We start from the raw sequence: 16,680 nt of genomic DNA on the forward strand, positions 1-16,680 counted from the left end.
ACCTTGGAAAGTCCATCAAAGAGTACATACTTTTAACTATTAGAAATAATTGCTCAAAATTTCCAAAACATTTCCTGTCAAACCTCTTGGACAACCTAGATTGCCCTCATTAACCCTCTCTATGGTTCATCAATCTCTAATCAACGCGATCAACCGTTAATTTCAGACGCTTATCCAGGCCACTCGGGTGAGAGCTTCTGCAGCAGCGATCTGTCGTTGGATGGTACGGAGGCTGGCTTCGACATAGGCGAGAACGAGGGTGGCGGCGGCCAGGAGGGTGGCCATCAAGCTAGCAGCCACTCCCACCACGGGCCAACGTCCCACGAGGCGCCGCCGTTGTCCCAGAGTTTACACGCGACGATTCACAATCCCATCGACAAACTTTTTATGATGCAGAGTAGTTACTTCAGTGGTGACCACGCGTAATCCGCGAAAAGAAAAGAAGAAAACGAAGAAAAAAGATAGAAAAGGAGAAAAAATGAAACAATGTTCTGCTCTTTTTCTCGCGACTGGTTCTCCCCTGCCTCGTCGACATAGCTGGTCCCTGCGCGATGTGTCCTATAGTCATATTTGTTGCCTCGGCAGATTGTTGTTAACAAACGTAATTCGTCGATTCCGAATTGAGATTTTTCTATGTCGGCGTTATTTTGCAATGTGTCAAAGTAATTCCGTTGACCCTCTCTGAATAAAATGAAACCAAAAGAAAACATTCAGGCACTTATTAAATTAAATCTTGAACTATCCAATATTTGGATATTTTAATGGATTAATGTTCGAGGAATATTAAACAATTGGTTGACATATTCGAGAAATTCATAATGAAATTTCAGAAAAAATTTCAACGATTGAATTAATTAGTACGAATTAAGATGATAATGACACTAAGTAATGAAACTTGTCGTTAATTGTGGAAAGATTTCAGTACACGTACTGTTCAATTTCTGAAGTAAATTTTACAAATTATTTGACTGCATTCTATTTCGAAGAAGAAGGAATATAATAAGAAAGACAAAATATTTCTCGATTTTTAAAAAGTAGGAAGAAAATGACGCATGTTTATATGAATTAAAATTGATTCAGGAAGGGTCGACTTGCAGATCGTAGCATTGCAGTATGAGTTACAGGAAAATTAATAGCCGAGCTATTAGGTTCGACAAGAACCATTTACTAGGAATCATGTGAACTAGTTAAAATTACAATACATTGTATAAAAAAGAAAAGGTGTTTTCTTGGTTAAACAATAATTTCTTTATATCCTCTTTTTTCTTATTTTTCACCAGTCGTATGATAACGACGATTATATTAAAAAATTCGATAACCACTCAAGTGGGTATATTAGGTTATAAGTTTATTTATTTGATAATTATTATAATAAATCGATAAAGCAATTAATTGTAGCTGTTAGAAATAATCGAAGCGATATAAAAAGAAGAAAAATATGAAGATAGAATTTTACAATATTTTATATGACAAATTATGTCGTTAAACATCAAACATCATTAAATAATTATTAATTGACAAAAGAGTGACGATTATTAGTTACTAAGTATGTTTGAGAGAAATGAACATCGAATCTCTGTTTGAATAATAAATTTTTAATTCGTCTTTACGGTTCGGTATATTTAAATATTATTTTAAATCAACTTAGAAGTAATTAGTTATAAGAAGTTATTATTATTTGTAATAGCTAATAGTTAAAACCACTTATTTCAAAAAGATTTGAAAGATTTATATTTATACATATATTCTTCAGATTTTCTTGATTATCGTTTATTTACACATTTATTTAGAAAATTCTTAAGGGTTGTTAATTAAGTGTTTCAATAGTTCTTTTTTATTCATTTATATATCTAAACAATTTATGCATTTCTTTTAGGTAAAAAATACTTTTTGTTCGAAATGGAAAAATTTCAGTAAATCTATATTAATGTTTCTTTCGCCCAAGCTAAAAAATATTTTACTATACCCGAGAGATATAATAATCTTTTCAGTAAAAATTACTATTAAGGTTTTAAAATATAATCATACAGACGTATCTCGAAGGTTGCAGGAGAAAGGCTGGAAATAAGTCAGACAGGCCGGGTAAGAATAGAGAGTTTATTATGTCAGAAATATAATGACCAAAAACAAACAAAAAAAGAAAACTTCAGATTTAAAATATACGCGAAAAATGCAGATCTTTTAAGAAAAAATCTTTAGAAACATACAACTCTTGACGATCGTTTCCTGACTTAAAAGTCGGCGCAGTCGGCAAATAACGATTAAAACGCGAAGTTAATTGCACCAATCGTTACCGTAATCGTGAGAAATCCATAAGTACGATTTTCGATTTTCATTTTTGCCCTTCGAAAATTTTCAACAGGAACCATTAACAATATACGTATTATAATACACGTCTAATGCAACGAGCAATATCGCCTTTGCAATTCTTTCTCAGTTTACTACATTTCTCATTCCAACGTGCAACTCTATGTACTATAATATCATTATTCCTAACCATTCAATATTTAATTAACATTTGATTATTAACAACGATATTACAACATTTATTTATTACGAAATACTTAACAAAGCAACGAACGTTAAAATGCTACTGAAATGAGAGGGAAGTATTTCTAACCTCTTCGGTATGATAGTCATTTTAATACAATTACTTTTTTGTGACACGTATTTTCTTTTAATAAAACATACTTGTTTTGTGTAGAATTTTCTATTTGTTTTGAATAAATAGAAAAATATATTACAAACAGGAATAATGCAAAGGAAAAGTTAAATATTATCTTACTTATATAATTATGACACTATAGACGAGGTTAGTCATAAATGGTCGATTATTGTCACTATATAAGTATGATTATATCTGATAGCTAAAGTCAACGATCGCACCGAAGAGGTTAATATCAGACTGTTGCATAGCAAATAAATGTCACTTTACTTTGAACTCTTATTTCGGTTATTTTGAAATCATAAAACATTCAACAACTGTTTTTGTGTACATATTACCTTGTTCAAATGACTTCAGCCTATTTTCTTTCACTGGTTTGACGATATTTTTAAAATAATTCATTTTAGTGTTTCCAAAAGTACAATATACAGTACAAAAATATGAACTTGTTTAAATTATCTCGAAAGATCATTCACTATGCAACAACCTAATAGTAAAAGAATATTTAATATTTTTCTATTCTTTATAATTAAATAATTGAAAAGAATCTTTAATAATAATACTTAAAAAAACGTTTAATACCAGCAACAGTGTCGTCTGTAACAGTTTCATCGATCAACGATATTGCCCAGAGTAATCGAAGAAAAAGAATCGATAGTAGCTACCATCGACAATGGCGGATCGAGAGGTGAGCGATAGGGGCGCCCCCTAAGAGTAATAAACTGTAAGAATATTGTGTCAGATTCTGAAAATTTGTTAAGTATACAATTCATGTAAATTTAGTTATTTAGTTTATAGTGTCAGATAGAGGTATTAAAATATAAATTATAAACAGATCTTAAACCTTGCAAAAGAAGATTCAAAAATATACTCATGTACTTTTAAACAACCCCTTCCCTCAGAAAAGCTTTTAGATCCGCCACTGACGATCGATTAATATCGGAAAGAAGCAAACCGAGCGAAACTTTCGTTTTCGGTAAGCATCCCAGAGGCGGCGAACGAAAATCGAACGGAAGGTCGTAAAAACGATTGTGCGATCGTCGATTGTATGTAGTCCCGTCGAAAGCGCGAAGGAGTGGAGAGAATTCGAGCGAATCCGTATGGCGTCGGGACTTTTCGTGTCGGTCCCGCGTGAATGTCGAACGAGATGTCGTTTCTCGCGGATCGTTCAACGAGGAGGTCGCGACCGGTCTTTCAATTTCACTCGTGTGTTATTTAACGTGTCATTGTGTGTGTATGTCATCATGACGCGCGATGACCCGAGCTAGTTCCCGGCAGTGACGGTGGTACAGAAGTAGTGGTGCGTCTCGTTTTCACGGTACGTTTGTTCATTGTTAAACTTTGATCTTTGATTCAGCCTGCTTGGTTCGCAGCCGCAAGTATCATGCATTATACAAATGCCACGAACGAATAGAAAATAAGGCATTAACGATGAGCTACGGTTTTCATTGCTGGCGTCAGCCGGCTTATAGGTTAGACCTTCCTTCTTTTATTTATTATTGTTGGCCGTTTGTGTCTCGTTGTTTTTCTTCGTCCTAGCGTACGATCATGGCGCACAAGTGATTCAAACGTTGACAGGATTCTATGTCTCTATATTTCTGTAGAATAATTAGATTGCGAATTTTTATGTAATTTCATATATTTATAAAGAGAATTAAAGAAGCTCAAGGCATGGCAATTTGTTTCGTCCAGTGAAAATTACGGCACGTACTCAAATTTGAATACTTTATGTATATTATATGCATTCTGCGAAATTCTTCACCTAGAATTTATCATAAATGCATAAAAATCCGCAATCTAACGCAATTTGCGTGTAAAATCTTATTCTCAGTTATCGCTCAACAATTACTTAACCTTCTTTTTTGTTTAAAGAGAGTACATAATTGTTTATGGTTGGGCAAATTCGAGATGATTAGAATTTGCCAGTTTTTGGCTCGGATTGGAGATAATCGATTCGTGCAGTCGATATAGGTTAGTTAAACTTTGCTTTCACCGTGAAGAAAGATCATTATTTCATACGTGGTTTCAGACATGGTATTACTATCACTTTTCTTACCACAAAGAAAGTTTGTTTGAATCTCTACATATATGTTCATGTGATGTCGATCCTTAGGAAGAGCAAGATACGATATCATAGTTTAACTACCTATTTTTCACCCTGTTTATATAACAGATTATTATAAAATGATATAAAATGCAAACCTTTCTTCGTAATCAATAATTATAAGTCTTATAGTCATAATTATAAATACCATTATTTTCAACAAAAATGTTTCTTCGGCCTAAATCGTATAGTCAATAAAAATATAGGATTCCTCACTTTATAGTCGTGACTGTAAATTATTTTATATTAAAAATTAAATTCTTTGGCTCGGTTGACATAGACTTCGTGACTATATCAGTCTTTCTCCTATTTAATACCAATTTCAATTCTTGCGAACTTTTTCGACTTAAAACTCCTTTCGGTTAAAAATACGAATTTCGATAATGCCTATAGTCACTGACTATACGTGTTTTCGTGATTCTTAGTCACCAGCATCCTCGTAAGTTGTTTCTTCTAATTGGATGCTCTTTTTAATCAAAAATACGAAGAATCGAATCTTGTCGCCATTATGTGTAATCAATGACTATACGTTACTTTTTCGATATTTATAGTCACTTCTTCAGTAGTACTAGTACAAATTCTTGCACGTTTCCCAATCTTGTGCTTTCTCAAATGAGAAATGTAAGGAATCCAATTTTTTCGTCAACATTTGAATCACATTCGAATGAACGTAAGTACTCGTATCATCGAGAACGAAAGAAAAGCTCTTGAACGAAATACAAAAACATATCTCGGTTTCGTGGTTGAAGAACAATTAACACCCGTATGTACGTTTGTAAATTCGTTCAACGACGACAATCAACAATTCGGTAGAAATGCAACGTTCGTTCCTCTATAAAATCTTCGATCACAGGTTTTCGTTTATCGCGACGGTTCTTCCACATTTTTTTTTTTCATAATTTTCCTTTTTTTTTTTTTTTTTTTTTTTTGGTTTCTTTTTCCTCCGAAGAGCGCTCTATGTTCAGTGTTAGGCATCGTATGATTCTACCTAACAATCGCTTGATATTATGAAACTGTTTCAAAAGTAATGAAATTGCATCTATAGTTCTTTTTAGAAATAACATTTTCAAGAATTTGTGGAAAAGATTTTTCTTTAATACAGAGATAGAATACAATCTTACAGGATTTATTTCTTTAAAATAATTGGAAACATATTTCTCGAAGATATTTCTGTTTATAAATTTGAATTACAGATCAACGATCTTTTCTAAGAGTATAGTTGCCGAAATTTTCGAGAAAAAGAATTTCTAAAAATACGGAAATGGATTACGCAGTTTATCAGACAACTGTTGAGGATTGATCTCTTTAAATGGTGAAAAAATTGCCTTGAAGATAATTTTCTGCAAAAATTTGAATTAGGAATCAAATTAATCGTATTAGGGAAATAATGTCCAAAAATATAGAAATAGAATGCAATGTTCTTAGATATTTGTTTAAAGTAGTTGAAAAGTTCGAGATATTTTTCCAAAACAAATGTAAATTACGAATGAAGCGATGTCGTTACTTTTGAAACAGGCCACGTATAAAATTGCACATAAAATGGAAGTCGAATGGTTGAACATTTCAATTCAATTTCATAAACAATCGTTAATAGTTGTACCTTTGAATTAGAATTGGCTTGTAAAATTACGCGTCTTAATCATCTACGACGTTGAATCTTATAGATCGTCTACTTGGCTTTCTACATGTAATTAATTCAGATACTTTCGGATTATAAGAGCAATTGAAAGAACACATTTGTTCTGTTTAATACGCTCTCAGGCAGTGCAACTAAAGTGTGCTAGGTATTAATCATTTACATAGGCACCGTGTTACTAGGGCACTCATCTTTGTGTGTATTATTTAAATGGACGATATTCGTTTGACCTAATATACTTCTAATTCGAAAGGGAAGCTTTTCCATTGATATAGCTGTGAATACTATGATTTTGTTTATAACGATCAGATTTGTTGAGAACTTTGCATATAAGTCGTGTCCCTGTGTAAGGTTCTGTTCATTTTTTATATTTATGATTAGTTGATTATCTTTCACTGATCTTTGTTTCTGCGAGCAATTTTTTAATTGATAGATCAATACTTCTTTGGTAATTTTTCGATTTGCATATGTGAAACGTTCCTTCCCATTACTTATACGATTAATCGCCTTACAGAAGAATAGTAAGATAGCCGAAATCTTGCTACTTTTATCAACAGATTTATAAATCAATGTTTGCTCGATATTTTCATGATCTATATAAAAAGTCCGGTTATTGTATCGGAAGCTTAGAAGCTGTTTAGAGGCCTTTTGAACGATAATGTGGAATTTTCAAATCCATCAACGACTATGTTTGACTGGAATGATATATCTGCACTTTTCTCCATTCCAAGCTAGGCCAAATTTCATGCGTTAAGAGCACACGGCTAAACCCTGAAGCCTGAAATTCCGTATACCCATTACGATATACCAATAATCCTGGATCCGTTTCTTTGAAAGTTCGTAGCATAATTGAAAACAGACATTTAAATATAGTATATTCTATAGAATATATATTAGAATTCTATTAAATTAGAGACTCGGACGAAAGGTTCTTCAAGTTACAAAATTTCCAACTCGAAAATATTATACGAGAGATAGAATCAAACATTGACATAAAAGAACCTTTTAAACAAAAATAAGAGAATTACTTTCTATATTCATCTGATCATTTCTAGAGAGAATCCACTCGTAAGACCACTTTTCCATCGAGTCTGTCAAACAACCCTCTTCCGATCTCGTTCCTCCCTCGATACGCGATATACGTTATAATAACATAAATTATCAATTATGAAAAATTCTACAAACATTCGCCACGATTCGAACCTAAAACCCTTAACAATCAGCTAAATGGAATCAGCGGTATAATCTCGCATCATGTTAATAAATACGTAGATTAATGCTCCGCAAGATTCCATCAGCAACGGCCAATTCCAATTAAACTGGAAAGAACGTCGAAGAGCCCCATCGACTTCCACGATATTTCTTTAACCCAACACTGAACGACTCTTCGCCGTTAACTCTTAATAAAACATCTAAACTTGGCCTAAGTGCTCTAACAATGGCGGCGATCACGCGGGACGAGAAGCATTTCCGGAATGCATTGCTCGCGAATGTTTTCACTAAGAACGACTCCCAGCCGCATTGGAGATAACCTGTCTACCTAAAAGGCGCCGCTCATTAAGCTATAAAACTTGTAACGAAGCCGTGACTTCGTCGTCGATACTCGAACAAGCTCGTTCCCAAACTCTTCGTTTCTTCGCCTCTCTTTCTCGTTTGCTTTTCCTACCTCTTCACCAAACTGTCTGCCTTCCTTCGATCGTTCCTGCCTAAATATCGCTCGCGAACTTCACTTGAATGACCTTACTATCTCGACGATGCTGACGTACGTGCCGATCACGAGGCCCAAGAGACCGAATACGATCAGAAATATGTTTTTGATGAACATGATCATGCAAGGCCCGAAGTCTCGGTTCGGCCAGAGCACGCAGATCTCGATGATCGCTGGGAACGCGATGCCAAGGGCGGAGAGACAGAGAGCACCGAACAGGGAGATGAAGAGGGCCAATCTGGGAACTGTGATGGCCAACGTGACTGCAAAAAGAACATTTTTGATTGTTCATTTTCACGATGATAACACACACTCGCAAATTGATAAATGTTAGCACACCTTTCGTATAAAATGTCGATGGCTTACTACGCGATCGTCGTATGTCCACTTTTAGCATTTCAACGAGGGAAATGGTTGAAGGGTATGTTGCAATTAGATAATCTGCATCGTATTATCTTTATCAAACTATAAAATTCAGTGCGAATTGTACATTGATTTCTGGGAATATAAAATAAAGGTGAATTATGGTTCTTGAAAATATCTTCGTATATCTTAAATACAATGTATAAAAACATACTGCGAAACTGTACAACAAACTGTGAACCTCGCTCCTGTGTCGCTAATACGACAAAGAATTGAAACGAAAGGAAGAAAAAAAGGAACAGAAATATTATTTTTGGCAAATTTGTGAAGTAGATATAAATGTGATTTTTATACGGCACAAAGAAACAGTCGAGAATTGTTTGTCGCGTATAAAAATTCTTTGCGCAGTAATCCATCGGCATACGTATTTAGGGTTCTACGGATTTCAATCGTGTTTTCATTAATGTTACTAATAAAAATTAATCTCGATATTAAAATCTCCCCTCTTCTCTTACATTTTATATACGGAATAATTTTCCTTTTATAATTCTTCGAGCTTCGATCGTGTTTTTAGTATTACTGTATTACTGTATTACTGATTTAGTATTACTGTAGTATCGTGGACAGAAGGCTTAAGATATCGGCCGAACCATAAACAATGTCGCGAGAGCCGCGGCATCGTCGGGTACAGCAATGTGTCGTCGGTCCTTTCAAGTGAATAGTTTCGTGGAAAAGGCCTGCGTGACCCTGGCCACGGGCGTTTTCGGGACACGTGCGCGATAGGGCGGGAAAAGACAAAGAGATGTTAAAGGCAGTGTTAGTTGAGAAGCCGGTGAGGACGGATGCAAAAGGTGTGCAGTGTGAGTTGAGATGCGAGAGCGAGCGAGTGTAGAAGCCGGAGAATGTGAATCGGGAAGTCGAAAGCCGCGTATGAAAATAAGACGTACGACAGCATTGTGATCATTTCGTTGCTTCGAATATTATTAATTAAATCAAAACATCATTACTTGTCCTTTTCCTCTAAGACCCATTTAGATACTACATTACTAATACTGTAAACTAATTAGTGAAAGTATCAGCGATCAAAACTCGAACACCGGAATTCCTTTAGTAAACTTACACGTGGCTAAAGTGATAACAGTCCGACAGACGTACTCCCAGAAGATTTTCCTCTTCTGTATCTTTTGATCGAGATAAGTGTTCCAGATAATATCAACTGGAACGTATCCTTGAAGGGCGTGCGTGATAAAAATTGCGATCGCGAACATTATTTTGATACTTTGCGCCATTCTGTAAGAATCAAAATCAAATATCATGTTAACTTTAAAAAAAATAGTAGTTTCACGAAAGGTAAAGTAAAACAAAATTCACTTACACTTCATCCGCAGGTAGATTAAAAGTAACGCTACCACTAGCGCTAGATCCGTATTTTATATAACCGAAAAACCCTATAAGAATATACAGGGCTACGATCACCGTCATTCCTATGTTCAAAACGCCACAATATCCTCCGAAATATTGTGGAGTCTTCATATTGTTCTCCAGTGCGATTATCTGCAATGGAAAAGTATCTTTTACGTGGTTGTTCTCTTTTAAGAAAAATTCTAACTTTGAAAATACTCTATTAATGGTGTCACAGTTATTTGAACAATACACATTCAGTTTATTTTGTTCTTATTACAGTATTCAAAAGTTAAACAGGGATCCTTTGGAATTATCATTCTTTTTTAAAACGACTTTTCATTAGCGCGTGCTTTTTTATATCTAAATTATTTAAATAGCACTTAATCGTACATTATTTCTTGAAAAATATCTCCAAACAACTCCTAGTCAACGTTAGATCATAAATGAATTCACGGTATTCATACACCATGAATTATTTGCAAGGAAATGTTGATTAAATTAAATTAATGTTTTAATTAAATGAAATGGTCCGCATTTTCGTAACATTCATAAGCGAACTTCCTTAATTTTCATAAGCGAGTGTTCATAATCTTGGTAACTAAATTTTCATAATCCTCGTAGTCTGCATTTTTGTGATTAAAAACGATGTGAATGTGTCGGATGGAATCTGAGAATCACTGTGATCCTCGCTAGCGGCTGAGAACATCTGAGAAATAACAGCAGGGATTGCATTGACGCACTGATGATCTGATCACGACAATCTCAAAGTTGTTCCGTAAGTGGCCAGTTATTTGTTTATTAACGATATAGCGGCGCCGTTGATCTATTCTAAGCGCTGGCTACTCGTTTCTGCCCAACAGTCACAGGGAATGATCGACGAGGCCAAATGATAGATCGATCGAGGGTACGTATGGTAAAATTGAAAAAGCCACGCGTCGAGCGATATATTGTTCTAAATTGCGTGTCTTCGTCGTAGTAGAAAATATTCTATTCACGTTTCTTTCGATCACGTGTACGTGTTTCTATGAATGATCATTTAATGCTTAGGATTTTTAAAACGATCTTTCTGTTCTACGATTTGAGAAACTGAAGATCGAAAGAAGAGATTTCGAGGAAAATAGCTTCACTTAATTGTGGAATTTTTTAATGTCGATTTAGGAAAAGGTTTGTAAATTGTTTATAGTTGAATTATTCAGTAAATTATAGCGTGATTTACGATAACAAGGAAACTATAAAATTAAAGATTCCATAAGGAATTTTATATAGTTCAAAAAATTCTATAGAATTTTGCAGATTACTATTCCATTTCAAACTAAATTCTTTACGATATCGGTTAAAAAGAATTAGTTAACGTCCACTTCGTAACTTTCAAGAAAATAAACTAAAAAAAAAGGAAGCTAACGAAAAAGCAAAATAAAAATCGTACATTCGAAAAATTCAATTTTACGTGTAGAAACGATCAAAACTTAGAACATCCGGCAGACAACAAAAAAGGAAGACTTAAAAATGAGTCAGACAAAAGTGAATTTAAACTAAACGTTATACGCAAAAGCAATGAAACAATGAAAAAGACAGAGGGAAGGGAGAAACGAAACGCGAATTAAACTTACCACACCGACAGCTTCCAGAGCGAATAACGTGGTGCCGAAGTAGAGTGAGAAATTTTTCAGCGTACCGAACATTTCTCTTTCGCTGATCGACGGTAGATCGTCAAACATGTACACTAGGATCATGGCCAGTCCAACGAACGTGATTGCGTTCGCCAAGGTGGAGAACGGTGCCAGTAATTTGAGGTTCCTAACGTAATTGATCAAAATCAGCGGTAGCAATAAAATCAGCATATGGGTTTTAACATCCAAAGGTTCCCAGTACTGGTCTGCCACCTACATTTATCAACAGAAGAACGAAAGACAAGGATATCAATGAATTTCGAACGGTTATGCCAATCAAAGAATTATCTTTTTCCATTTTTCCTTTCTTTTTCTTATTAATTAACTCTTTCATTTACATCACGATAAATTACATTTACGTGAATATATTATTCGATTATTTAATTCTAGAGATTAAATTTTAACTGTTTCTTTTTTTTTCTTTTTTGTTTTATTATACGCTGGTTCGTTGTTTGGTTGGTTGGTCGGTATTTTTCCTTGTTTCTGGGATTTTTATTCTTCTTCTTTTCGTTATCTAGCTTCTTATTTTCTAAGAGGAAGGATTTATAAATTGCTACTCCGCCATCGTTTTGGCGAGCAGAGTTGATCTATGGCACCAGCTATTTACCTGCTTGATATTCGACGCTACAAATACGATATAAACGCAGCATATTCCCAATTGATACACAATCATGAACCCGTCTACGAGTCCTCTGCAAATATAATAGCAACTTTCATGTTATAGTTGAAAAAAGATTGTCGTGCCGCTTGATGAGATGATTTTGTGCGTGCTTCGTGTGCTTATGAGTGAAGGAAGAATTCTTTCTTTTTCCTCGATTGCAGATTAATAATGACGACTATACATTGTTGATGCGATGTATTAATATCACAGATATCCCGCGTATAACACGGTAATAAGATATCGAAAAAATGCCATCTTTTGCGAAAAGTGTTAAAGCTATCAATAATTGACTCAACTTATTACATTCTAATACTATTTATCTTTATGAAAAAAGCTTCCGTGTAGCGAAAAAAAAATGTTTTGTGCAAAAGTTTAATACTCGAAGAACTAAAAATTGATAAAAAATTTCAATGTTCAGAAATTCCGTACAAAAATCTCAGACAATACACCACGATTGCTCGATTAAGAAACATCTGACAAAATTTTCATTACGTTCCCTTTTCTACAATTTCGCCGATTCTTAAACCGTGTTAGAACGAGTTCGTGTTGTTAGAATACCGTGTTTTATGCGGGGGATATCTGTATATAATATCAGTATATTATAATAATATTAGTACGAATTCACTGAAATTATAGTGTGTATTATAGAGATGTCGATCATTATATGAAAAATGGAAAGAATTAATTTTGCATGCGAGCGAGAAAGGAATTTTAAATTCCTGAAGCATGGAATTACCCTATTCGAAGTCTTTTGTAAAACAATCTCCTTTCTTGTTTGTACACATAATACATTTAAAAAAATAAAGAATATATATATTATAGAATGAAACAAAGTTCGTTATTTACTTCGAGAAATCTTTTAAATTGATTTTTGATAAATTTAAATTTTACCTGTTCGGCCGTTAGACACACAAAGAAAAGTACAGTTTGCAGAGTTGTCTTTTCCAAAATACGTCAATACTGCAATAAATTCCTTTGATTTATAATTATTCAATCGTTCGAGGTTCCCTAAAACTGCACGGAATACGCAGCAAGTAGAATCGATCGGTTATGATCAGACAAAGACCACGCGTCGGACCACGAGACTCATATCAAATTCTCTTTCCTATTTCGAAACACAATTTTGTTGAGCCGGCCAAAAAGAATCTTCACAATTTTTGAAGAATTATACCGGGTAACTACCCTTAGAAAATTCTTGAAACAATTAATCCGTTTTGTTATCCTAAATTCGATTAACAAATGCAAATACCAAAAACATGAAATCAATGACATTTTCTAATTGAAATGTTAATCTGTAGCAATCAGTGGATCGTAAATGAGAATCCACACCTCGTATTAATTCATTCAGCAACCTAAGCGAATATCAATTCTCATCTCTATGGAACCGGCTAAAAATTTGTCGCATCGAATGGAAACTTGTTTCTTAACGCTATAAAGACCGGAACAAAGTAATCGGTTTTTGCTTTTTCATAAAAATTTCCAACATTTTCGGTGCATTTTTAGAAACACACAAATGATATTTCCTATATTAAAAACTGTTCTTCTCATTTATATATTTATTCCCATATACCTATACATTTACCCCCCATTGTATATTTTTCGTTTCGATTTCTTTGGTATAAGTTGCGTACTTTATTCGTCAATTGGCAACTCCAACGTTGACAAACGAAATTTTGAAAGGTTAGAAGTTAGATGATGAAGAAGATTCGTAAATGATAACTATGCCTTATGTATATGAGTGAATGAGTATATGTATGAGTGTCTGCACACGTGAGTGAAACTAATGTGGGTACTTACGGCGCGTAGGGTGCGAACCATCGGACACACCAAGGCCCTTGGTCTAGAGCGTGCTTCATACTCAGTGGATAACTCAATATAGGAACTCTTAACCGTTTACACAGTCTGTACTGAGCTTTCACTAGTACGTGCAAACAATAAGTGCACAACACCCCTATGATCACTGTGGATATAACACCAGTCACGAGGCCGCTGTTGCAGAACGCGTTTGGCATCGCGAGTATTCCGGTGCCCAGGCTTCCTTTTAATAAATGTATCAAAGTCTCCGCGTTCCTAAAAATTTAAAAAAGAATCCAAAGGATGCGATATTACCAATTTTGTATTTGGTCTTTTTTTTTTAGGACAAAATTTGTCAAACTAATTCAACATCGTCAAACAAATCTAACCGAACCAATACATCACCAAATATGAATTATGAATTATTTGAATTTGAGTTGTCACTTGCTTGAAGTCTGCGTTGAAATAAATTTAAGATGGAAAGGGTGTATTTTTTGTTCTGAAGAGAGGCAGGTTACCTCGTTAAAAGTTAATTTTGGAAAAACCAAGTGGTAAATGTAAGCAATTGGAAACTCGAAATGCTGTGAATGTAATTTCTTAGCGTGGTTATTAACTTGAAAGAGATGGAATTTGTTGGAATTTTCACTTAGTAGTGTGCTTGACAATGTTGAATCAGGTTTGAATGCGTTTGATACGATATGAGAAGGTCGCATATTATGAATATTTAAAGATACTAAATTATGACTAAATCATTGATACATATACGAAATATAAGGTAGTCTATTTTGTTCTGAAATGTTTGGAAATTGTGTTTGAATTAAAAAGGTGTATCTTCCTCGAAATTCCTGTACAAAGTACACATTTGATAAAACTATTGGCAAATATTTGAAATACTCACGATGTCGGATTTGGCCTATTTCGATGTTTGTGAGGGTCGTAATCTTCTGGGCTTGTGGTCGGCGATATTGGGACTTCCGATGCATTTATACCACTTCCGGCGATTTCATTATTAACTCTGCAACCGTATCAATTCGCAAATGCAATCCACGTCCCCGTACTTTTATTTATCGAATTTTCAAACGTTACATATCGCGAATTTTAAATACTGTTTTCATAGCACACAATTGAATTAAAAGGAATAGAGAAGAGACACCGAATAACGTGAAAATATCATGCACTTTTGCAATACATATTATTGTCAATTGGAATAAATTCTTCTAGGTTTTTGGTACGGAAACATTGAAGTAGAATCAGACGTACTTGTACGGACTCTCGGAACCGATCAGCTGCATGTTTATCGTCTCCTCCTTTGCGTTCTCCATTTTCTCTTTGTCGATTAGTCTCTCGTGCCGCTCCTAAATTTTTCACAGAAAAATCACGGAAAATTTTATTAAATCAAACGTATATAGAAATAGATGAAAAGAAACGATAGTTGTCAGAATTAAAAGCTACAATCTGTAAAGGTCAGTTGGTTATTTCTGGACACATTGACTTGAGAAGTTTCTCTATTTTTCTTTTAGAAATTTTGTATGTATATATTATACAAAACACTTTCAAGTATATGTATATGTATAATGAAACTTTATAAGTTCGTTCATTGCTCAAAAATGGCATAGATAATGGTAAATTTTAAAGGACCGATACGATATTTAGCTGAGCTAATTTGGATAAAGAGTATCCTGTATTTTATCCCCTTAAGTAGGTTGTTGTTAATAAACGACGAAATAGAAATTCCACGAAGCATGATCGTCGTTAATGATTACGTATAAACAAATCATTTACATGTTATGGTTGTGTGTTTGTCTACATTTTGTTATTTCTACTTATCGTCGTATATTGTATCAATAATAATAGTATTTTCATACGAGTCGTTAACTTCAGTTTCTGAAATTTTTGAAATTTTAATGCCGAAGTATTTTGCGATTCATGCTGATTTCATTATAGTTTCATTAATTTTTTTTATTTTTATTATTAAATTATACACCGTCGCACTGTATCACCGGGAAAATACTTCTTTCTTGTTACGTGAATCTTTGTATCAAATTTTGATACGCAACAAATAAACGATAAGATACAGGATCAGCATCCTGTTCACGGAAAATGATACATGAAACGCGTCAGGATAAAAGGTACGACCCAGATCTGCTTCACTAAAGCTCCTAATCAATTTGCCGATATGGAACAAGACGACGTACATATTTACATGCGATAAAAATGGCAATTCATCATCGCGAATCTGTTCGGATCCGCGGACGATGCGCGTAGCTTTAGCACATTCTTTCGCGAACTGATTGCTCTTAATTATTGCATTGAGGTCAAATGTGTAGTTAACTTACTGAAGGTTATATAGCAACCGCGCGTTCTCACTTCGCCGTTTGCTACGCGGACAATTGATCCACGTTCGGCACGAGCGTCGTCTCAGACCAATATCAAAAGGTTTTCTACGCGATTGCACAGAATTTTTCGATGTGTACAGCTTACAGAGGATGGCTCTTATTTACATTGGATGAAAATCTTTTCTCAATGTTTCTTTCGCGACAACCCATCGTGCCCTGGTCCCATGAACATTAGAAACAGTTATTTAAATGCACATAAAGTCGATTTCGTTCGAGTATCTTCTAAGTTATCGATCATGTTAAAAAACACGTCGGACAAAAGTTGTAGATCTGGACAAG

At 34.4% G+C, this 16,680-nt stretch overlaps 2 protein-coding genes across 7 annotated transcripts in view; one reads left to right on the forward strand and one right to left on the reverse strand.

The window, feature by feature from the left end:
- LOC126916084 (LIM homeobox transcription factor 1-beta.1-like) overlaps positions 1 to 2,267 on the forward strand; it is a 13,440-nt gene extending 11,173 nt beyond the window's left edge. For all 4 annotated transcript variants that reach the window (XM_050721466.1, XM_050721467.1, XM_050721468.1 and 1 more), the window contains one exon: positions 167 to 2,267. In XM_050721466.1, coding sequence (XP_050577423.1) covers positions 167 to 426 — 260 coding nt within the window. In that variant the 3' untranslated portion in view covers positions 427 to 2,267. The remainder of the gene's footprint in view (positions 1 to 166) is intronic.
- Positions 2,084 to 16,680, reverse strand: part of LOC126916079 (proton-coupled amino acid transporter-like protein CG1139) — a 26,906-nt gene continuing 12,309 nt past the window's right edge. For all 3 annotated transcript variants that reach the window (XM_050721458.1, XM_050721457.1, XM_050721459.1), the window contains 8 exons: positions 15,266 to 15,360; positions 14,904 to 15,020; positions 14,009 to 14,281; positions 12,158 to 12,242; positions 11,491 to 11,763; positions 9,852 to 10,030; positions 9,597 to 9,766; positions 2,084 to 8,376 (listed from right to left, as the gene is read on the reverse strand). In XM_050721458.1, coding sequence (XP_050577415.1) covers positions 8,132 to 8,376; positions 9,597 to 9,766; positions 9,852 to 10,030; positions 11,491 to 11,763; positions 12,158 to 12,242; positions 14,009 to 14,281; positions 14,904 to 15,020; positions 15,266 to 15,327 — 1,404 coding nt within the window. In that variant the 5' untranslated portion in view covers positions 15,328 to 15,360 and the 3' untranslated portion in view covers positions 2,084 to 8,131. The remainder of the gene's footprint in view (positions 8,377 to 9,596; positions 9,767 to 9,851; positions 10,031 to 11,490; positions 11,764 to 12,157; positions 12,243 to 14,008; positions 14,282 to 14,903; positions 15,021 to 15,265; positions 15,361 to 16,680) is intronic.

The sequence above is a fragment of the Bombus affinis genome, chromosome 5 (assembly GCF_024516045.1).
Source record: "Bombus affinis isolate iyBomAffi1 chromosome 5, iyBomAffi1.2, whole genome shotgun sequence".
NCBI lineage: Eukaryota > Metazoa > Arthropoda > Insecta > Hymenoptera > Apidae > Bombus > Bombus affinis.